General features: G+C 51.0%; 2 protein-coding genes across 4 annotated transcripts in view; both read right to left on the reverse strand.

Moving 5' to 3' along the window:
* On the reverse strand, positions 1-9,279 carry SFN (stratifin). 3 transcript variants are annotated; one of them, XM_064493889.1, is made up of 3 exons: positions 9,189-9,217; positions 1,669-1,762; positions 1-1,246 (listed from the first exon to the last, which is right to left on the reverse strand). In XM_064493889.1, exon 3 carries the CDS (start codon positions 1,240-1,242, stop codon positions 496-498), a length of 747 nt encoding a protein of 248 aa, XP_064349959.1. In that variant the 5' UTR covers positions 1,243-1,246; positions 1,669-1,762; positions 9,189-9,217; the 3' UTR covers positions 1-495. The 3 variants fall into 3 exon arrangements, with proteins under 3 accessions (XP_064349959.1, XP_064349958.1, XP_064349960.1); XM_064493888.1 differs by lacking the exon at positions 9,189-9,217 and adding an exon at positions 4,301-4,347; XM_064493890.1 differs by lacking the exon at positions 1,669-1,762 and having other exon boundaries at positions 9,189-9,279.
* Positions 7,274-23,497, reverse strand: part of ZDHHC18 (zinc finger DHHC-type palmitoyltransferase 18) — a 24,410-nt gene continuing 8,186 nt past the window's right edge. The window contains exons 3-8 of the mRNA XM_031464454.2: positions 14,144-14,293; positions 12,491-12,628; positions 12,333-12,381; positions 11,786-11,888; positions 10,164-10,276; positions 7,274-9,288 (exon numbers count right to left, since the gene is read on the reverse strand). Coding sequence (XP_031320314.2) covers positions 9,171-9,288; positions 10,164-10,276; positions 11,786-11,888; positions 12,333-12,381; positions 12,491-12,628; positions 14,144-14,293 — 671 coding nt within the window. The 3' untranslated portion in view covers positions 7,274-9,170. The remainder of the gene's footprint in view (positions 9,289-10,163; positions 10,277-11,785; positions 11,889-12,332; positions 12,382-12,490; positions 12,629-14,143; positions 14,294-23,497) is intronic.

Below are 23,497 nucleotides of genomic sequence, written 5' to 3' on the forward strand. Positions count from 1 at the left end.
TGTCACAGGGGAACTTTATTGAGAGGAAACAGGGTCACACCCAGCAGACATGCTTTCCCTGTCATTCGCTGCGTTGCGCAGGCACACACGCACACTCTCTCTCTTTCCCCTCTTCTCCAGCCTCTGCCACACAGTTCAGTTCTCAGCCACAAGGGTGGGACACTCCTCACTTCCTAAGATCCAGAGGCAGCAGGGGCAGGAGGGGGCTGGGGCAGGGAGGAAGTGGCCAGGTTCAGGGGTGGGACCTGTGGGGGAGCAGAGAGCAGGCTTGGGTGGGATGACCAGTGGTCAGGAGCACCTGACAGCTGCATGAATAGTGGAATCCTCTGGCTCCTGGTGGCCTCAGCTCTGCTGGTTCCTCTCTGTGAAGCCTTTCTGGGCTGGGGCAGAGTGTTTGGAGAGAAGGGTCGGGCCTCCCACCCCATACAAGTCCTCTCTGCCAGGAGCCAGGGACTGGAGTGGGTAGGGCAGGGTAGGGAGGGTAGCAGGCGCGGCTCAGCTCTGGGGCTCCTCAGGAGCCTCGCCCCCCTCTTCCCCGGCGTTGTCGGCCGTCCACAGCGTCAGGTTGTCCCGCAGCAGCTGCATGATGAGGGTGCTGTCTTTGTAGGAGTCCTCGCTTAGGGTGTGCAGGTCAGCCATGGCCTCGTCGAAGGTGGTCTTAGCCAGCGAGATGGCCTCCTCTGGGCTGTTGGCGATCTCATAGTGGAAGACAGAAAAGTTCAGGGCCAGGCCCAGGCGGATGGGGTTGGTGGGCGGCATCTCCTTCTTGCTGATGTCCATGGCCTCCTGGTAGGCCGACCGGGCCGAGTCGATGATGCGCTTCTTGTCGTCACCGGTGGCCACCTCTGCCAGGTAGCGGTAGTAATCGCCCTTCATTTTCAGGTAGAAGACACGACTTTCAGCGTCACCGGCCTCCTTGATGAGGTGGGAGTCCAGCAAGCCCAGCACCGTGTCGCACACGCCCCGAAGCTCAGTCTCCACCTTCTCCCGGTACTCTCGCACCTCCGGGCCCTTCTCTTCCGAGCCCTCCTCATTGCCCTTCTGCTCAATGCTGGACAGAACCCTCCACGCAGCCCGCTGGCCACCCACCACATTCTTGTAGGCCACTGAGAGCAGGTTGCGCTCTTCACAGGATAGCTCCTCACCCTTTTCCACGGCGCTCTTCATGAAGGCTGCCATGTCCTCATAGCGTTCAGCCTGCTCTGCCAACTTGGCCTTCTGGATCAGACTGGCTCTCTCCATGGCTCTGGGGACAGACGACAGGCTGCAGGGTAACTGGCTGCCTCGGAACCAATGCAGGATTCTGTGCCTCTCCTGCTCTCTGCCTGCCTTTTGGCTGGAAGGCCAGGCCCAGAGGAGGGTGGGGAGGGGCAGAGGGCGGGACTAGAGCCCAGGACCTGCCTCCCTCTCCGCCCCACCCGCCACCCTTTCCGGCTCTTCCTTAAAGGTAAAAGGGCTGGGATGTGGGGGTGAGTCATCCGGACAGTCAGCAGGAGAAATTTGGGCGTTGGCCCCACCTGCACCGACACCTTTCCAGGCTTCAGGCTGCCCCCTTGTTCAGGGCTTCCATTACCTAATGGGTGCCCACATTAGGTAGCTGCCCCAGTTTCTCAAATCAGATCCTCCTTCACAGTGTCCTTCCAGGGGCTGAGAATGGCGTCAGCTTACCTGGCCACTGTGGATCTAGGCAGAGCTCATAAAGCCAGGTGCAGGAGGATGGGGTTCCTTCCGAATCCTGCCAGGTACGTTTCCTCCATTGGTTCTGGTGAGATAACTCATTGTTTAGGTGGGGCTGTAGTTTCCCAAGCACCTTCATACTCATGATCTAACTTAATCCCGGCTGTGTCTCTGTGAGATGGGCAGGACTGTGAATATTACTCCCACTGTAGGGATGGGAATACTAAGGCTCAGAGAGGGATGAGATTTGCTCAAGTTTCCACAGCTACTAAGTTTGGCTTCTCTTCCATCAAGGCTTTGACTTGTGAGCTCTAGGCTGTATTTAGAAGTGAGAGGCAGGAGTTCTCCTGAGTCTAACTGAAATGGTTCCATCCTCCGCCCCTCACGCCCCCTCAGGGTCCTGTCCCCTCTGAGCTCCCAGAATGCACAGGTGGCTGCTTTCAGGGTGCCACTTAATGAGGTGTTTAACGAGCGGCCTCTGACGCTCCAGCCCAGCCTTTGTAATTAGTCACTCAGTAGGTTTTTTGGATACCTTCCCCATTGCAGCACAATTTTCCCTTTCAAGTTGGTGGCCTGTTGCCACTTGTCTGAGGACTTACCCTCAGCCTCTCCGCGCCTGGTCACCTGCCTCCTCCCTCCAAGCCGCCTGCCGTCATGTATCAGTAGGGCTCACAGAGGGTGGGGACCCAGCTCACTGGCTGTCCCACTTTCCTGCCTGACTCAGCCCGCCCTCTGTCAGAGTCTGGGAAGCAGGCCACCTGGGTGCTCAGCCCAGTTTGATTCCCCAGGGGAGGACACTAGCAACTGGGGAGAGAGACGGGACCGAGAAAAAGGAGGTGGCCATGACAAACCATTTCGTTTTATAGGGCAGCAGTCCCAGCTGAGTGCTGCCTCCCCAAGTCTGCCTCTCAGAAGTTTCCCTGCCCCTTCCCTTTGACCATGGCCTCACCTCTGACCCCTGGCAGAGGCCTCAGAGATGGAGACTTCTCTGTTGCCAATCTTCTGTCCCTGTTTGCTGGGGTGCTGTCTTCGTGTCAGCCAAGAATTTCACCTAAAGCTGTTGGCACTGCACCTATGAGGGTGGGTTCCTGCTTTTCTGCTCCACGCCTAGCCAAAGCTCAGACGGGGCTCACAGGTGGGGCTCCCCTCACTGGGATCCAGCCAATTTAATCCTTGAACCAGGACCATTTCACAGGCTTGTCCCTCCCTGGTTCTTCTTGGTGTCTGAACACCCACCATCCCCTCCTGGAAGGAGGCTTAGGCCAGAACTCTGAGGCTCAAAAATGAGATCTGCTTCTTTGAAGGAAAAGTAGGGACATGTCTGGGCTGATGTTACAGGTTTTCCAAGGAAGCAGAAGGGATTTTCGACTTGACGTCCTGAAAGCTTTGCTTAAAACAGATTACTGACACAGAAAAGGATGGAAAGGAAATACACTAAAATATAAATTTACAGAGCATACCTTTAGGTAGTGGGATTTCAAGTGTTTTTTTTCCTTCTGATTTTCCTGTTATTTTCAGGTTATCAATGGGGAATGTGTATTATTTTTCTATGAGAGACAGAATGGCGTAGTATCTTTGGAATCAGACGGCCTGGGTTCAGTTCTTACAAGCTGTTGTGGTTTTGGCTAAGTGACTTAACCTCCATAAGCCTCAGTTTTCCTAAGTATCAAATGGGGCTCATGAGGATTCAATGAGTTGATGGAAAACACTTAGTAGAGTCGATGGTAACTATTACTATCATGTGAAAAAATCCATCCAATCTTAGAATTATAAACATATACACTCCAAGCACTAACATGGAGCTGGTTTCTATGAAATAAGGAAGGGCCCCAAACCAGGCCTCAAGCTGAAAGCCAGACCCTGCCCAGCTGGAAAGATGACTATTAATGGTCAGAAGCACTCACCCAGTGCTGCCTCCTCCCTCTCCAGCTCAGACATTCCTCTGACCTATGCAGGCCCTGGGCCCTCAAGGACCTTCCTTTGTACTAGTCATCCAGCCCAGGCTTTCCCAAGTCCTGGGGGAAAGCTGGAGATCCCAGAACACTACAAACCTGGAAGGCAGGGCCTGGTAGGCCTAGGAATTTTGGAGCTGCTCTGTCCCAGAGGAAGCATTCCCTTCCTACCACTGAAGCCAGGAGACCTGGTGGTGGTTCACACCACAAGCTCCATGCCCTCAGCACAGCACTGAGCAAGGGAAAGGAAGCCTCTTCACTCTTTCCCCTCCCTTGCGGAAGCTCAGGGATGAATGTGGGAGCCAGGCTGCTTAACACCTCCTGCCCGCTCTGGCCTGTCGATCCTGACTCAGTTCCTGTCTCAGGTACCTCCCTTTGCCTCCAGGCCTCCATTTCCCAAGTCCGGGAGCCCAGGCAGACAGGAGGCAGCAGGCCCTGGCAGGGCATCGAGTTCCACCATCAGCCACCTGAGTCAGCAGGACAGGAGCTGGGGCTGCAGCCCAAAGGGGCTTTTCTCATCCTGCCTGCTACCTCCCCCGCTTCTATACAGCATCCATGCTACCAGCAGGATCAAGGCCTCTGGTCCTATAGGAAACCAATCTTTCTTAGCTGATAATAACAGGCTTTGAAGGGTTGTGGCATAGAGATGGCAGCAACCAGTTGCTACCTACCTTCATTGATAACAGGACAGGGCTCTGATTGCAGCAGGAGGCACTCTGGTTAGATTCCAGAAAGAACTTCCTAGGAATTTTTTCAGTCTGAGAATGATCAAATTAAACAGGTGACTAGAGGAAACTACGGCACCTTCTCCCCCTGGTTAGTTGTGAACAAGAGCTCAGTTATTCAGCCAAGAACTCACTCTACTAGTTGGTTGCCTCTGGGAGAGATACTAGATTACTTTTAAGTGACTCAGCTATCCTGAGTTTTTTTCTCCAAGGCACCGCTGTTTGAAGTATCCTGTATGTCCTAGACCTGTCCAGTCTAGGACAAAGTATGGTATTATTGGAAGGAGAATGGAATAAGGTCTGCGTGTGGGACTGCATCCCAGCTCCGTTATAAGGCCTTGAGCAGGTCCCTTCCTGCCTTTTGGCCTCAGTTTCCTCATTAGTAAGAAGAGGCCAGCACAGATCACCTCTAAGCCCCCTGCTAGCTCTGAACAACGTTCTCTAATTTCAGGGTTCCTCCCTCTGAGAGCTCCTCCCCCCCATTCATTCCTGTGTGGTGCAGAAGGGACAGAGGTCGGGGCAGAGATCAGGCTCAAATTCTGGATTTATCAGCTGGGAGACCCTGGGCAACTCGTGCCTTTCTTGAGCCTCAGCGCCCTCATCTGTAAAAAGGCTGACATCGCCTTCCTCATCGGTTTAGGGAAAAGAACGAGGCTGGCATTTGGCAAACCTGTGCTAAGTGGCCGCTGTAATTATTTTTTAGCTCTTAGCACACAGCACGTATCCCGATGTGGGAACAGCTGCAGAGAGGGAAGGGTCCATGAGACTGTTACTCTGGGCTGGGCTTAGTTCAGGGGTGTGGAGTTAAACCCTCTGTCCCAGCCTGGGCTGGGACCATTCTGAGTTCAGAAGTCAGCCAAGGCTTGAACGTCTGTAGAACTGAGTCCAGAAGTTCTGGAAGAACAGAGTAAAGATGATACTAGCCACTCTGCCTGTGTCATTCTGGTTTCACTGCTCTACTTTTTAAAAACCTCCAGAACAGCAATGACCAGCTGACAAAGCTAGCGGTGAGGGTAAGCCAGGTGTTATCCTGCACACTCAGCACAGGCCCCACCCCTTGGACCCCAAAGTAAAGGTGGCACCAGACAGCCAAGGTTATGGCAAGAAGAGGGAAATCTTTATTTTGGTTAAAAAAGGTACAGGACAGCAGACAAGCAGCCCCCAGCCATGGGCTCAGCAGATTTCCTAGGCCTGGCCCCATTTCCTTTTGTTCCTCTGAAGAACATGGGACTTTCAGGGCTAGGTCAGTCCCTTGGTGCCTGGAGCAAAGGGTACAAGCACCCTCCTTACATCCTACCTGCTTTGGGGGGTGGGGGTGAGGGTGCCGTGGGAACAGTGTCAAACCAGCTGTGCTTAGAACAGTCACCAAACTTGTTCAGCAGCGTCATCAACACCCCAGACGGCTCCTGAAGAAACCTGCTCGGCTTGACTAAGGCTATGCTTGATTCTGGGGGTGGGCAGGCTGTAAGGCAGGATTCCTAGAGTCTTGACAACTTACAAATCTGGGGAAGGGGAAGGAAAGTGGAGGAGGGGAGGGCGAGTTTCAGCATAGTATTACATCATTGTGCTGACAGCTGCTTTATGGCTTTCTACACTCTGGCTGGCATGGAGTAGGGGTCAGGGCAAAGAGGCCAGCCCCTGCCTCCTATGGGGGGCCCTAGAGAGCACACAGTGGGGCAGACCCTGTAGGCACAGACGGTGGCAGATGGGCCACAGGTTAGGCAGGTGGAGGTGCTGGGTGCCTGGCTCCCCCCAGGCCACTCCTGGAGAGGCAGAGAGCAGCGGTCCTCAGGAGGTCCTTAAGCCCCCGCACATACTGGAGATCCCGGGCAGGACAGCAAAGAAGGAGAAGAGAGAGGGTTAGCAAGACTGGGAGGAGGGAGGAAGCCTGTAGGGGTGCCGGTGGGGAGAGGTGTTGCCTCTTCCCCACAGAAGGGCCAAGGCTTGGGCAGCAGGCAACGAAGCAGGAGAGAAAACGGGCAGGTGAGAGAAAGCTCAGCAGGGACAGAAAGCCAGGACACAAGTGTTAGTGATCGAGGGCCCCTACACACCAGGACACCACCAGAACAGGCCCCAGCACCTCCGAGCAGGTGCACCATCCTCTCCCCGACCTCACCCTTCACCTCCTGCTCCAGCTGGACAGCTGCTTTGCACGAAGCTGCTTCCTCAGTCCAGATTGGGGCTGGGCTCTTAGCCCTGCCCCCATGCCCCGCTCCTTCTGCTTAGGGGGAACCCTGGGGGCCCTACCGGCGCCAGCACACACACCACACCACACACCAGACAGATGAATGGGCTCCATGGGGTTGGTGAGGCATGCGATGAGGATGAGATGGTGTGTGAGGGGAGCGGGCAATGCTGGCTGACGGGGGAGATACGGTCTTACCAGCTAACCCTCTGCAAAGAGGCCTGTTAGCTCCCCTCAGGCTGTGCAGGAGATGGCAAAATCCTGACAGGTGTCCTCCTGGGGGAGATACCAGAGAGGTGGGCCAGTGTTATGAGTTGTCTGGCTGGGCTCTGCTGCCCTGGTAGGGGTGGGGGCAAAGGAGGCTCTGGCTCTCAATCTAGAATCTACTGTCTTATAAACATTTTCTTAGCTGAGTAGTCACCGGGAATCAGAGTGAAAAGGCAACAAGGAAGAACTTAGGGGTTTTCAAGCCCCCGAGGCAAGGGGAGGTAGACAGGAGGAAGAGGGGACAGGATGGCCTTTTCTTACACGCCTGTGGGGGCCAAGCGGCAGCCCCCTCTGCTTTGCCTCCAGCAGACACACTCCAGCCAGGAGAGGAGAATGGTAGCCAGATCACTGGGCTGCCGGCCTTCTCTCCATCTCCCCAGGAAAGACCAAGTTTGGCTGAAAGAATAGAGGGCTGCCAGTTGGGGCCTCAGCAAAGGAAGAGCAAACAAAAACCAAACCAAAGCAAATTAATTCTTAAAAACAAAAATTTTATTACAAACAGGAACAAAGGATACTGGCTTAAATAAAAGGCAGGTAGGAGTCCCCTCCTCTAGCCAGCTTCCTCCCCACCTCCTAAGGCCACTGCAGTGTGGCCCAGGGCCCTGAGGCTGGGATGAAGCTCATTCTCCCGGAGGGGACCCTCTGTGGCTGCCACTTCTGCCTGTGACCCACTAGCCTCTGGAGCGAGGAAAGACAAGATGTGGGGACTTCCTATGTCACTTTCCAAGGGCTTCAGCCCACCTGAAGGGCCAAGAAAGGGGACAGAGGGACAATTTCCTATCTATTTTGACAAGAAACTATGGCTCCCAGCAGAAGAGGGACATCCTCTAAGTTTCTGGCCTAGATTTAAGCCAACCTGCACTTGTCTCTTGGCCCACCCTGTTCCTTCCTTCCTTCCTATTCTCCGGAGGGAGGCCTCTGATGCTCCCATGCTCTAGCCACCCCCCAATGCTGGGCCTCATACTCAGACGTTGGAGAAAGGGGTGTGGCGTGTAGGATGGCAGGCACTCCCCACAGCCACTACCCCATCCACCTGACCAGGCTTCAGCCTGTCTGGGCAGGTCCCAGCTGGAAGCCTGACCTGGGGGCTGGGTGGCTGAGTCCCAGCCACAGTTTGTCTGAAGTCTTTGGAGGAGGGAAAAATAGGAGGATGGGGCTGAACTGCAGAGGGAGCCCAGGGGTCGCTTGTTACCAATGCACACATTCCCTGTCCCTATGGCTCAGGCTGCTTTTGCTGCTGCCACCGCAGGCTTACACCCGAGGGGGATGGCAAGGAGTAGGGCAACCCAGGGGATGTGGGGGAGTGGGAGCCAACCACATTCATACGAGGGCACGCGTGATCACACACACACACTCACTCACTCACAGCCAGAAGGTCTCTTGTAATAAACCTATTAAAAGCAAGTTGCCTTCTGATAATCCTTAATCTGGTACTACACAGATAGCAATGTGGCTGACTTGTTTCTTCTTCCATTTAAAAAATGCTATATAGAAAAGAGGTCTATAAAATTGTGCAAAATACCCAGCATTAATAAACCCGTTTCAAGTATTGCCAGCATGAATATAACCTGACCATCCCCAGACCTGACTTGGGAGAGGTGGGGGGGCCAGGCTGGGCGCTTGGAAAACCCTCCATGGGCAGAGAGGGGGCAAGACCCCCACTTCCTAGTGTGCTGCCCAGGAATTATGCAGGAGCTGAGGTCTTGGGTGCCTGGCTGGCTGGTCTGGCTTCCTCTGACACAGGCTCCCCCCTACCCACCCGAACTCTGCCCTCTCTATCTGGAGCCCCAGCTCTAGCCTATTGGCCAACTCCATACAAAAATAAAAAGAAAAACGGAAGAAAGAACAACGGTCATCACAAAAAGAATGAAGGAGCCCACAAACCAAAGCAGCCCAAGGAGACGTGCTCTCCCATGGCCTGCTGTCCAGAGTGCACTGCTCCCTGGTCCTGCTTCACCCCCTGGACCCCGGCTCAGCAGAGCCCGCCAGCTCCCCACCTGGGAGGCGTCACACACAGTCCACACCCTCACTCACACAGGGCTCGCCCAGGCACGGCAGAGACTCGGCGTGGCCCCCGGGGCACCTCAGGGGCCCTGGCCTCCCTCCTGACACTCCTGCCGCTGATCAGGTGGGGGAATCTAGGGCCGAAGGCCATGGGAACCCCGTTTGGGGAGCAGAGGGTACAGCCACGGCACAGTGTGGGGAAAGCCACGCGGGGTAGGAAATAAATACGAAAAGACTCAGAAAGTCTTTGGCGGCTCTGCTTCCCTCGAGTGGAATGGGGAGGGTCCTGGCAGGTGTGGAGGGCGGCAGGTGAGTGCAGAGGGGCAGACAGGCCAGCGGGTGGCAAGTACTGAGCCCAGTTCAGGGGTGGCCTCCTACCATGCTGGCGTTGGGCTTGGCTCCGCAGGCTGGCTCATCGCTTCTGATGGGTGATGGCAACACGGTGTCAGACTGCACAAATCCCCTCCGGTCAATCAGGCTTCCAAAATACAAGAGGGGACACATGAGGGCCCTGCCTGACGCCAGGGCTCCAGGCTGGGTGCTGGAAGGCAGAGTCCAGGAAAGACCCAGCCCTAGAAAGGCTAAGGAAAGGAGAGCTGCTCTCCAGTTGGGAGCTCAAGACCCTTCCTTTCTGGAAAAGCCCTCTCTGTACTCTGAATACCTGGCTTTTGGTCACAGAATTTATCCACTGTTAATTCAAATTGTCCAGCTTTCTATCGGGCTCCCAGGCGGTGGGTAAGAGGAAAAGCAAGGATGAAAGGACAATGGGAGATAATGAGATTCCTACTGTCCCTTCCCCCAGGGCAGAATGGGTGACAGGCATATTGGGTGGGAGGAAGTGGGATGGTGTGGGGAAGTCTTAGCCACAGTGTCCACTGCACTTTAACTCCTGATCTGGCACTCTGGCACCCCCTGGTGTCAGGAAAGATCGGGCACTTCCCAGCAGGGCTGAGCCACCAGGGCTCTCTTCTGCCAGAAGGGAGACGGAGGCTGCACCCAGCCCAGCCACCACCACCAGAAGGGCAGTGTCGCTCAAGCATGGCGAAAACATTAATTGTGGATATCCCTGGGGAGTAAGATTACATGTGATATCTAATACTCCTCTTTTTAACATTTTGTACTTCATTTTCTTCTACAATGAGCAAGTGATTACAAATTACGGCTCTCTACAGAATTCCTTTATGTGACAAGCACCCCGAGTGCATTCAACAGGGGATGGTAGACAGAGGGTGTCTGTGGTGGGGGGAGAGATCTGTTGATTTAAGCACCTCTTTGAGAGGAGTGGACTCACAGGGCCACCCCCCACTGGCCAGGCCAGGACCCGTGACCTCTCGCCTGCAGCTCCTGGCTTACCTGGGAGGTAGGGGGCCGCAGAGCACAGCACAGCAGTTGGTGATAACACTTTTATGGCTGTAGGGGTTGACAGAGGCCTCACCGCCTCTCTTGTTGGACCACGAGCCTTTGATCTACAAGCAGGAAGGAAGTCTCTGGGTCAGGTATCTCCCTTCATTTCATTTTTTCTGGATGGTGGGGAAAATTGGTGAATTCTGAAACCAATTCTGGCTAGACTACTGGAGGGAACATGCCTTTAACCCAGGCCATTTAGTGAATGTGGAGGATTGTTGGGTGTTGGGGGGCACCCAGAAGAGGCCCTAACTGAAACAGAAGACAGAGCAGAGCCAAACAGAAGCTTCCAAAAGAAGTTTTTTGGGTGCATCCTTCCTTCTATGGCATGCCACCTAAGAAGGAGGATAGTACAGGGCTCAGGCTGACCTGACCGTGAACTCTGGCTCTGCCACAGACTCATTGCATGACCCTGGACAGATCACCACTTCTCTGAGTCTCAATCCTCATTTGAAAAATAGGGGAATCTCTGACAACACTCTGGGAGAATTAGATGAAATCTTGCCCACCTCTAGCTCAGTGAAGCCAGCTATCAAAGGCACTGAGGAGATGAGCAGAAAAGGATACCTGTATGACTTTAACCCAGAGTTTTCCAAACTTACTTGGCCATGACACCCTTTTTTGCTTAACTCCTAGCAATATCCTGCAGAACCAGCCCCAGGAAACCACCTTGGGACATGCTGGCTGATATCATTTCTGCTCTGTGCCAATTACCTAGCACATGATACCCTATCATGCATGTTAAGTTTTGCTCCCCTGAATGGCAGGCTGAGGTCAAGAAATGTATTTTTTGTTGGACAATGGGCCTCGGAGCAGTATCCTATGGTGGCCCTGGAACAGATGCTCTTGTTTCCTTTTTTTTACTGTTTGGCAGGACAGGAAGGGGAGGTACATCTGGCCCAGGGTTGAACACACAGTGGGTGCTCAAACGCTTGCTGGTAGTGAACTACAAGGCAGGTCAAGAGGGTTGATAGAGCCCCACGCTTCTATCCAGGCCGCCCCCCTCACTAAGGATGCCTCAGAGAGCCCCAGGACACCCTGAAACCATCACATCTCTGCTGTGATACACCCTGAGAACTTGTGCAGTGCGGTGGGGCCCTGAGAGCATGACCATGGCTTCTGGACCATTTCTGCTCTGTCTATTTCCAGCTGTGTAACCTCGGGGCAAGTCACTCAGCCATCAAATGGAGAAAAAGCATCCCTGTTCCTTCTGCTTCAGAGTTGGCAAAAGGACCCAAAGAGATGATGGAAACTCAAAGGACTCTAAAAATGGTAATAAGCCAGCCAAATGTAAGCTGGTTATGGTGTGAGTGCTGTTCTTACAGGGACAGGGAGAAAGGAACCTCAGGACCCTGGGAGCCTGCATGAGAGCTGAGGCATGTGGGGGCCTTGGGAACCTGCACTGGGTCTCCCAGGGCCCAGCTGTGAGCACTGGAAGGAGGTGTCTGGCTGCCTCACATCTCTGCCCATGTCTTCCTGGCAGTGTGAGAGTCAGGGCCCACTGCAGCCCCTCCAAGCTCCCTCAGCCCTGCCTCCTTCCCACGATCCAGCCCAGTTCCAGCCTTACTCACATCTTCATTAGTCGTCAGGTTGGAGGCAACGAGGTAAGTGTGAAACCCTGAGAGGCCCAGGATGGACCAGATGGAGAAAAAGCAGATCACCAACTCCAGCACAGTGAGCAGGACAGTCAAGGACTCAGAGACCAGGGCTCGGAGCCTCCCCTGCGCCTGGGAGCTTGCCTTGCCCAGACTTTCCCACCTGTCCTTCTGTGGAGTTACTTCCTGTGGCCCAGTCACCACTTCTCAGGAGATCACTTCCTGGGCCCCAAGGAGGGTTGGGGAGGCCCCCAAGAGCAGGATGAGCCCAGGGTGACAGACGGTAGAGGGAACTGAGGATTCCAAGTACCAAGAGCTGTGGACATGGCGTGGTCCAGGGAGCCTGGCCTTAAGGGAGGACAGGGGCTGTGGCTCCTGAGGGTTCTCGGCCATCCCAGCCCCACCACAGCCCATTCAGAATTGGCTCTACATCATCCCTTCTGTTTACAGGTGTGGGGACTCGCCTCAGCTAAGGGGGTCCCACCAGGTCCCACCAGGGCTCCCCCTAGCTGACAAAGGATATCTCGCTGGTGTCTCCTTCAGAGTGGAGAGGAAGTTGCTTCCCTGAGAGCCTAGGGAGGAAGAAACAAGAGTGACCACAGCCCCTGTGACCCACAGCTGAGCTTGCCCGCTTCTCCTCCCGCTTGCCCCGACCCCACCCCCACTCCACCCCCAACTCACGCAGCGTCAGGTGGGTGACCACACAGGCGAAGATGAAGGCCGTCAGGAAGGAGAGGGAGAGGATAAACGCATAGAAGAAGCGGTAGTTCCGTCTCCCCACACAATTTCCTACCCAGGGGCAGTGATGGTCAAATCTCTCTAGAAGAGTCAGGGGAGTTGCGTTAAGGCCGGCCTGGCCTGCAACTAGCACAGGTGTTTAGAGGCCTCTTGCCACAGCTGGGGCGCCCCCCACAACCCTCTCCACACCCAGCAACTCTCAGTTCCTCGACACTCCCAGCCTCTGGTCCTTTGCGCATGGGTTCCCACTGCCTCACACATTCTTCCCCGTCTCTCGACCTGGTTCAGGGTTATTCTTCCTTCATGTCTCGGCTGCAAGGCCAACTCCAGACAAGGCGAGGCCCCTCTTATCGGCCCTGCTGCCCTGGCACTTATCCTTTGCAGCACTTTGCCCACATATTCACATAAGTTACATACTTCTTTACAATTAGTGAGCTGGCCAGTTACCCCTAGTCAATTGTAAGCTCCATGAGAAGGCCTGAGCTGAATCCCAGAGTTTGGCAGTGCCTGGTATAAAGAAGATCCATAAAAAGTTGCTGCTGCCTGGCCCACCATCCTGGCCACATGCCAACAACCAATGACCCCTGCCTCTTGCTCTAGAACTAGAGGGTCAGAGAGGGGCTGGGCCACTATGTAACTTCTGGAGAACCGGCATCAGAGGCCCGGGCAGAGGGCTGAGCTCACACCAGCACTGTGTCCCCAGAGGGTGGAGCCACACCCAGACAGGTGAGGAAAGTCCCCTGTGGGAATGTGGGTTATAAGCCCGCTGCAGGCCAGCGCCCTTCACAGGGGGTGGGTGGGGCAGATTCTCAGGGATGAATGACGCCCACTGAGTCACCCACTTCACTGCCTGCCATCCCAGGGTGTTCCCCACTGTTCTCTTGCTCAGGGAGCGCTGAGCTAGCATGATGAGCTCACCGCCCTGGGGACTGTGCACAGTCACTGTGGCTCAGCTCACCTGAGTCCTCTCCCATAGCCCTTCCCTTACGACACCCTCCCGGGGACACACCCTCGGTCCCCATCAGAGCTGCCTGGTCTCTGGAGAGCAGGGAGAGGGGACAAAACAGCCTCTGGTTCCCCAGCAACCACTGCAGTTGTGGGTCAGGAGCTTAGCTTCCAATCCTGGCTACATCCTCTCCACCTCACCAGCTTAAACTCCTCTGTTCCCAAATTCTCATCCCTCCAAATCCTGGGAAATAGATCAAAGTCTTTCAGTATAGCTGGCCTTGGGCCACTGGATCATAAATCAAACATATCTGGAATGTCACTGTTCCAGTCTCTGGTTCCTGGGAATGTGGCCCTACTGAGGACCAGCTGAGGCCTGGGAGAAAGGTTCTGGGTGTCTCTGTGTCCACCCTCTACTAGAGCTATGGGGTGGAAATACACCAACCCTGGGCTGAAGCCAAGACACCACTGGTCACACTGAGAGCCCCTCCCCACAGTCCCTCCATAGTCAGAGCAAATCGGTGAACCAGACTTCTTAGTCAGTCCTGGATATTTCAGACACCTTCCTGCCCCCCATGAGTGACTCCCCTGTCTCCAGGGCTCTGTCTCTCTCAGGATTCCCCCCATCCCTCCCTGCTGCCTCCTACTTACCCACACAGTTGTCACAGACACTGCAGTGTGAGGTCCGGGGCGGCCGAAACATCTTGCAGGTGAAGCAGTACTTCAATTTCACCACCTGCCCATTGATCATCACCTCCCGGGTCCGAGGGGGTGGCCGGTACGTGGAACTGCCTGTGTTGTCTGAGAGTGGGAGGAGAGATAGATGGGGGATGGCCAAGCCCAGAGCCAGGAGCCCCAGGCAAGAGAAGCCAGTGCTGCCTGGCTGGGACAAGAGAAGCCTCAGGGAAGCTGTTTCTGGGCAACATTGCAGCAAAATGCCTGCTGAAGGTGGGGACAAATCTCAAGAGCTGCTACCACCACCTACTGAGACCTGCTATGTGTCAAGCACTGTGCTAAAGCTTAACACCTGCTCACACATCGCTCTAAATTGGAGAAGGAGATCCAGAAGGCTTAGTGAAGTTTATCTGCATCTAAACAAGCCTAGATTTAAGTTCCAGTCTCCAGAAGGTTGAGGAGACAGAGGGACAAAGTAAACAGTGAGAGTAAAGCTATGAGGAGACAATCAGATCCAGAATGTGGAAAGTCTGCAAGATCACTGGCCTGCTCTCTAACAAAAGTCAGTGTCAATATTGTACATCAACTATACTTCAATTAAAAAAAATTTTTTTAAGTCAATGTCACTTACAAAAGGAGAGAGGAGATGGTTCTAAATTAAAAGAGATTTAAGGGGGAAGGTACAGCTCAGTGGTAGAGTGTGTGCTTAGCAAGTATGAGATCCTGGGTTCAATCCCCAGTACTTCCCTTAAAAAAAAATTAAAAAAACAAAACACAGCAACAAAAAAGATTTGGAGGGCAATGGGGATAAAAATGACTACAGATTAGAAATTTGGGAGATACTAATTTTCCTTGATGTGATAATGGAATTGTCATTATGTAGGCGGCTAGTCTTAAATTTTGAAGAAACATGCTAAAGTATTTATGGGTAAAGTGTCTATGATGTGTATAATTTACTATAAAAAGGTTTAATAAGAACTATATACATATGTGTCTGTATCTGGACAAAAGACTCAAACAGGTATTTCATAAAAGAAGCTGTTCAAATGGCTAACAGACACATGAAAAGGTGCTCATACTCATTAGTCATCAAGGAAATGCAAATTAAAACCACAATATGCTACCAACACATATGCACCAGAATGGCTAGAATGGAAAAAAGAAATATATATCTATATATCTATAGATACATAGAGATAGAGATAGATATAATCTCAAGTGTTGGCAAAAATGTAAAGCAACTAGAACCCTCATATGACCACTATGGACAACTGCTTGGCACTAACTACCAAAGCTCAGCACACAGATCCCAGCAACCGCACTCCTAGGTATCTTCTCAGGAGGAAAGTGCATGGATTGACATGCACCAAAAGCCATGCACAAGAATGTTCATAGCAACAATTCTCAAAACACCCAAAATCTGGAACTACCCAAACGCCCATCAACAGCAGAGTAGATAAAAAATTACAGTATAGTCACACAATGGCACTTTATATAGCAATGAGAACTAGTGACCCTCGACTACACACAGCAACATGAATGAATCTTACAGACGTTATGTGAAGTGGGGAAAAAAAAACACTGCAGATGTAAGAGCACAAAATGTTCACAATCAGGCAGAAGTAATCTATGGTGTTAAAAGTCAGAACTGTGGTTATCCTTGGAGGGGTGACAGAGATGAGAAAGGGGGTATTCTTGGGACACCCCTGTTTCTTGATCTGGGTACTGATTATGTGTGTGTTCCAACTGTGAACCCTCAACAAACAGAACATTTATGATTTGTACACTTCTGGTAAGCTTGTTGCATTTCAGTAAAAACCTAAAAAAAAAAAAAAGGAAAAAGAACAAAACAGAAGTAACTAATCTGAAGTCACAAGGTAGGTATGCTGTCAGAGCAGGAATCTGAACCCAAGTCTGCCATATGCAAAGCCCACAATTCTACCCACTGAGCCTCTTGGTATCCCAGGCCACAGAGGACCAACGTTCCCGAGAGCAGTGGCTCCTTCCTAGACAGAATCCCGAGAGTCGCATGGGGCTGCCTGTGATCCCCAGCCCTTAGCTATGTTCCCAGTCTTCACTTCCACTGGATCAACTCCCCAGATAGTATCTCCAGTTTGGCCTCTTGCCCTCAACGATTACTTACTGAGTGCCCACAATGTGCCAGGCCCTCTTCTGGGCACTTGGCATATACCAGTGAGGCTGACTCACGTCTCACATTCCTAGCTACCAAAGAGACTTGTGCTAGACTGTTTCACCGCCACCTCAACCGGGGCGTGCTTAAACTGGAACTAAGCATCTGAGCATCTCTTCCTTGGCAATGGCAGCATGGTCAAGGCAGGGGGTTTGAGGCCAATGGACACACTCTGAAACCTGGTTTTGCCACTAACTGGTTGTGTGTGAGACTGCAGTCAAATAAACTTTTCTGATCTTCAGTTTTCTCATCTGTAAAATGGGAATAACAGGTAGAGTGGAACATGAATTCTGGCTCCACCTCTTACTAGTTGGGTTTCTCCTGATGATATCACTTGCTAGATGTGCGGCAAGGCAAATTATTTAAACCTTCTGTGCTTCTGTTTCCTCAACCACTGAAATGGTGATAAGAGGAGAATCCACCTCATAGGGCTGTTGTGAATATTAAATGAATTAACACATGTGAAGCAGCACAAAGTAAGTGTTTAAGAAGTGTGCACTGTTATGATCAGCTCATAGAATTACTGAGCAAAAGGAGGGAAAGAGAACAGTCACTGAGTGCTACTATATGCTGAGCACTCTGCATACATTCTCCCCTTGAACCCTGATCACATCCCTGGAGGTAAGATTATCACCATCATCTCCAGGTTACAGTTAAGGAGACTTTTCAGGGAGGTTAAGTGACTTACCCAAGGCCACACAGCTAATAACTGGCAGAATCAGGATGTGAAGCCAAGTTCCCAAAGCCTGAGTGTGAGGTCTTTCTGTAAATTTTACAGTGTCATAATGAGTGTTATTTTTCCCCACTTGGTTCCTTCTTTCTGCTGATGGCATAATCCTAAGGGCTGGAAAGAACCTCAAAGAGCATGTAACACAGCCCCTGGCAAGTAGCAGATACATGGTAAATGTCCCTTCGCTGACTGCCTCTGTTGTAACTCCTTCAGTTTCAAATGAAAAAAGGCCCAGAGAGGACAGGAGATTTGCCCAAGGTCACACAGCCAGTGAGTGGCAGAGGCAGGGGAATCCAGTTTGGAGTCTCTTTGCAGACTAACCCTTCTCCCTCATCCCTGCCTGGCCAGTCGCTGGGTTTGGTCAGGTTCTTCCCTCATAACCTGTCACTCTTCCAGTCCCAACACCCAACCCAGACCAGGTCTGTGTCACCGAACAGCTTCCCCAGAAGACTCCCTGCTCCCAGACCCTCTGCCTTTCAGCCCCTCTTGCACACACTGTCATATTCCTCTAAATAAGCCCTTTCAAGTCACTTCCCAGCTCAAAAACTTCACTGACCTCCTCTAAAAAACAAGATAAAGGACAGACTTCTTGTCCTGATGTTAGGGCCCTCCACATTAAGGCCCAAGCATCATTCCCAGCCTTCCTCCCACTACCCTTCCCCAGCTTTCTGCCCCTGTTCCCGAGCCCCGGCCCTCCCTTCTCTCTGCTCACCAGGACTCGCCCGGGCCCTGTCAGCAGCCTCTTTGACCAAGGCAGCCTCGGGGGCTGTGAGGCCTCGTACACGGCGCCTGAACACACTCACTGCTCCATGCTGAGTTGTGACAGGACAACTGTGTGTGTAAACTGTCTCCCCAGCTGGGCCCTAAGTCCCTTGAGAGCAGGGACAGTGGAATAAACAGGCAGTCCTGGGCCTATAAACTATGAGGCAGCAGGCAAAGAGGAGAAAAAACATCTTCTGGATGCAGGCAGGCCTGGAGTACAAATCCTGACCCTTCCGTTTATGAGCTGGTACCCTTGAGGAAGTTGCTTAACCTCTGTGAACCTGCTGTTGCATCTGTAAAAGCAGACAAATGGTGGGGAGGGAACAGCTCAGTGGTAGAGTGTGTGCTTAGCATGCATGAGGTCCTGGGTTCAATCCCCAGTGTCTCCATTAAAATAAACAAACAAACAAATCTAATTACCTACCCTGCCCCCAAAAATGTTTTAAAAATTAAAAAAAAGTAGACAAATAACAACTACCTTGAAGGATTGGATGAATCAGGAACAGTATCCACAAAGGAAGTGGAATTCGGTGAGTACCTACTAGTAGATGTTTTTATGAGAGGCAGCAAGGCACAGGCTCTGGAGTCTGAAACATTGGGTTGGAATCCTAGTTTTGCTACCCACTTGCTACTTTAGGAAGTCCCTTCACTTCTCTGAGCCTCAGTTTCCTCAACCATAAAATGGAGACAAGAGGGTCTCAATCTCACAGGGCTGTAGTGAGGGCCGAATGAGATGCTGCATGGACAGCCCTGAGCACAGTGCTGGATTCATGGGCGCCTCAGTCCCAACAAACACTCGGGCTGTGAAACCCCCAGGTGTAGAAATCCCTCTTTCCAAAGCTGTCGAGACTACTCCAAACGCAACCCCTAATCCTGCCCCATGGGCCCGGGTCCCTGCGCCTGCCCCTGCCCACTGCTGCCTCCTAGGCTTGAACACAGGCTTTGGAGCAAGACAGACATGTGGGTATAACTCTCAGCTTAATCATTTACTAGCTGTGTGATGTGTGTCAAGTCGCTTAACTTCTCTGTGCCCTCATCTGCTAAAAAAGAAAATGAGAACTAAACCTACTTCCTAGTGCTGTGAGGAGGATCAGGTGAAAATTCATCAACTGGGTTTAGCAAAGTATCTAGCATCTGGCAAGAGCTTAATAAATACTAGGCATTATTATTGTTGTTGTTTTTATGAAACACTATATTCCAAACAACTGATTCATGAAGAAACTTCAGAACACAACCCATCTGTGAGTGAAGGACAGCCACACACGTTTCAGGACTAAGAGAACAGTTACTGGAATCCTCACTGGATTCCCACAGGCCCTTCCCCAAGGCAAGAAGGGAACTCCAACCAGTATGTTCTGGCCTCCAGGGTCGGGCTTCCTCCTCTCCAGAACTCTGAGAAAGAGGAAGTGAAGCTCTGCACACCCAGCTTCCTCGGGCTGCCACGAGCTGGAGGGGGAAGAGAGGAGAAGGTGCTACCAAGATGCTGAGTAAACTCACCAACTGCAGGGCCCTAAATGGAGCAGGTCGGAAGCTTTGCGGGGATGCTGCTATGGGGGCTGAACCCCGAGCCGCGGGGTGGGGAAGATAAGCAGCTCTCCCGCTGCTTTTTCTCAGGCCAGACGACGCTGACCAATCACTGCCCTGGACTTGGCCTCAGAATCCTCCTCAATACACTCCTCCCAGCAGCCATTACCAGTGGTAGCTTGTTAGCACCCAGAGCAAGCCCACTTGCCATTCCTGACCACAAGGCTCAAGCCTCTTAAGTCTCAACAGAGAAAAACCATCTTCAAAGTGCCCTGACATTCGCTGTCTCACTTGCACAAAAAATGCACTGGGCTAGGCAAGGGGACGTGTGCCCACATTTTACCAACTTCACTCCAATAGTATAAGGTGGGGCTGAAATCAGAACCCTTGTCATCCATTCGTTTGTCCATTCTTTCTAACACTAGCACCTACTACGTCAAGAAATTGTACAAGACCCGAGGTGGCAGGTGAGAGAAGTAGGGGGCAAGTACACAGAGATGAGTCGAATATGGTTGCTTTGTTCACCCAGTTCAGAAAATACTTGTTGAAGAAACGAAGGAAGGAATGATAAGAGATGCTATCCCTGCCCTAAGGAAAACTAAGATCCACTCCAGGGCTCTTTCTGCTTCAGGCTCTTCCCCTCTTGCTAGTGAGGCCTGCCTGCTGCCCTCCACGTGGGAGAGTAAAGACCCCGGGACTGGACGTGGTAATGAGGAAGGAGAGGCTCCTTCTCACTGAAGGGCTGGGAGAAACAATGACTCTCTCACGCCTTCCTCCTGACCAAGGGGCCTGCTATGGGTCTCTTCACCCAACCACAGCCCCGGAAAGGAGCAGGCAGGCATTCTGCAGTCTGAGCTTGACCGGCTGGGGCTGTGACTGAAGTCCAGTGGCTGGAGGGAAGCCCCCGTGGGCTGGCCATGAGCCACTGAGAAGGCTTTAGTGAGGGAAGGCAGGGGATTTCTACCTGCCCTGCGGGGCCCTGACTGATAACTTTCTGCTGTTCCTACCCACGGAGGAAACAGCTGCAGGGCTGCAGTCCCCCAGCTTCCAGGCCAGCGGGAGGTCAGCCACAGTGCCCAGGCTGTGAGCACTGGGTCACTGTAATCCCCACCCAATCATTTCAACTCATTCCAGGGTTTTATGAAGCCCCTACCACATACAGGCTTACTAGCAGGCCTGGGATACGGGAAGAGTTCACCCTGAGGGCAGAGTGAGCAGGAGAGAGAACAGAGTCAGTGCAAGAGGCAGTGTGAGAACTAGAACAAATAATCCTAAAATTTACATGGAATCACAAAAGACCTAGAACTGCCAAAGCAATACTTAGGAAAAAGAACAAAGCTGGAAGCAAAATCCTCCCAGACTTCAGACAATGCTACAAAGCTACAGTAATCAAAACAGCATGGTGTTGGCACAAAAACAGACATATGTATTAATGCAACAGACTAGAGAGCCCAGAAATAAAACCACACACCTACAGTCCATTAATCTTCGACAAAGAAGGCAAGAATATATAATAGAGAAAAGACAGTCTCTTCGGCAAGTGGTGTTGGGAAAGCTGGACAGCAGCATGTACATCAATGAAGTTAGAACACTGCCTCACTCCATACACAAAAATAAACTCAAAATGGCTTAAAGACTTAAACACAAGACAGAACACCATAAACCTCCTAAGAGAACATAGGCAAAAACCTTCTCTGACATAAATTGTAGCACTGTTCTCCTAGTCAGTCTCCCAAGGCAATAGAAATAAAAGCAAAAATAAACAAATGGGACCCAATTAAACTTATAAGCTTTTGCACAGCAAAGGAAACCATTAACAAAACAAAAAGACAAGCTATGGAATGGGAGAAAATACTTGTAAACAAAGCGACTGACAAGGGCTTAATTTCCAGAATATACAAATAGTTCATACAACTCAATAACAAAAACCCAACAACTTAATCAAAAAATCGGCAGAAGACCTAAATAGACATTTCTCCAAAGAAGACATACAGATGGCCAATAAGCACATGAAAACATGCTCAATATCACTAATTATCAGAGAAACGCAAATCAAAACTAAAATGAGGTATCAACTCATTGTACAATAGCCATCATTAAAAAGTCCACAAATGATAAATGCTGGAGAGGGTGTGGAGAAAAGGGAACCCTCCTACACTGTTGGTGGGAATGTAATTTGGTGCAGCCACCATGGAAAACAGTATGGAAGTTCCTTAAAAAACTAAAAATAGAGTTACCATTTGATCCCGCAATCCCACTCCTGGGCATATATCCAGAGAAAACTCTAATTCGAAAGGATACATGCACCCCAATGTTCACAGCAGCACTATATACAACAGCCAAGACATGGAACCAACCTAAAGTCCATTGATAAATGATTGGATAAAGACATGATGCATATACAATGGAATACTACTCAATCATAAAAAAGAATAAAATAATGCCATTTGCAGCAACATGGATGGACTTAGAGATCATCATACTAAGTGAAGAAAGTCAGACAGAGAGACAAATACCACATATCATTTATATGGGGAATCTTAAAAAAATGATACAAATGAACTCACTTATAAACCACAGAAAGAGACTCACAGATATGGAAAACAAATTTATAGTTACCAAAGGGGAAAGGAGAGGGGTAGGGAATAAATTAGAAGTCTGGGATTTGCAGACACAAACTATTATATATAAAATAGATAAACAACAAGGTCCTAATGTATAGCACAGGGAACTACATTCAATATCTTGAAATAACCTATAATGAAAAAGACCATACATACATGTATAACTGAATCACTATGTTGTACACCAGAAACTAACACAACATTGTAAATCAACTACACTCCAATTGAAAAAAAATAAATAAAGAGGCACTGTGAGTCAAGCGTGATGACTCTGGGGCCAGCGTGATCTCATTGTGAAACCTGGCCTGGCCCTTTGTCAGCTTGTGTTTGAGGAAGTTGCTCAAGGTCTCTTGAGCCTCAGTGTTCTTGCTGGGTTAATAATATCAACCCTGTAAGATGATGATAGAGATTTTCTATTTAGAGCAAGTGGCTTCTGCTAACAGGGGTGATACAAATTTTCCTTATAAAATACATTTAAAAGATAGAGATGGAAAGGTCTAACCCACAGCTGATCAATCAATGGTGTTACGGGTGTCTATACTTAATACCGCGAGAACACAGGGCAGACTATGTGGGGTCGGGGCAGGAGGCAGTGTTCAGGAAAGCAACAGGAGATGAAGCAGCAATGCAGCTGGATCAGAAACAGTGAGACCTCAGGCCCATGGGGGAGGAGCGCATGGCAGTAGAGGGGACCCCGTTGGCCAGGGCCAAGGCACACAGGCATTAATGTGCAGCATGGCTGGGGCCCTGGGAGTAGAAGGAGATGAGGAGGGAGGGTGGGCTGAGCCTGCCTTGATCCTGTAGGCAAGTGCGCCACATAGGGCGAGCTTTCAGGAAGGTGGGAAGTGATCTGCTGTTTCCAGGAAAGTGGGAGATGGTTTGTTTCCTGGACATGACACTAAGCAACACTGAGTCACATGATGAGAAAGTCATTCTCCTTCAATTCTCTTTCAAGCTTTGACTCATTCCAGGGGAAAGTCTCAGTTTTTAATACTTAATACTTGTGATCTTCACAGGCCTCAAAGTGATTGATTTCCTCAGGCAACTGTAACCACTAAGAATTCTGTAACAGGGGGAGTATAGCTCAAATGGCAGAGCACATGCTTAGCATGCACGAGGTTCTGAGTTCAATCCCCAGTACCTCCTCCAAATATAAAAATAAATAAATCCAATTACCTCCCCCTCATAGAACAAAACAAAAAAGGAATTCTGTAACATTGTTATGTTTTTATTTTTATGATTATCTTCTATTTAGAGCAAGTGGCTTCTGCTAACAGGGGTGATATAAATTTTCCTTATAAAACACATTTAAAAGTGAGCCATTTACAGGAAAATACTAAAGAAAGGAAAGCACAAGGTGAGGTGCAGAAAGGGTAAAAATCACAAAGGTTGTATGTACTCCCATGACCAATCTTCAGGAAATGCTGCTGAGAGTACTAGGAAATCACCCAAATTCTAGGCCAGGCAGGGCCAGGGTCAAGTCTGGGTCTTGGAGAGAC

Source organism: Camelus dromedarius, chromosome 14, assembly GCF_036321535.1.
Source record: "Camelus dromedarius isolate mCamDro1 chromosome 14, mCamDro1.pat, whole genome shotgun sequence".
Taxonomy (NCBI): domain Eukaryota; kingdom Metazoa; phylum Chordata; class Mammalia; order Artiodactyla; family Camelidae; genus Camelus; species Camelus dromedarius.

What these genes read in the sequence shown, in the direction of transcription:
- SFN (XM_064493890.1), bottom strand. Translation starts at nt 1,242, where the DNA reads ATGGAGAGAGCCAGTCTGATCCAGAAGGCCAAGTTGGCAGAGCAGGCT.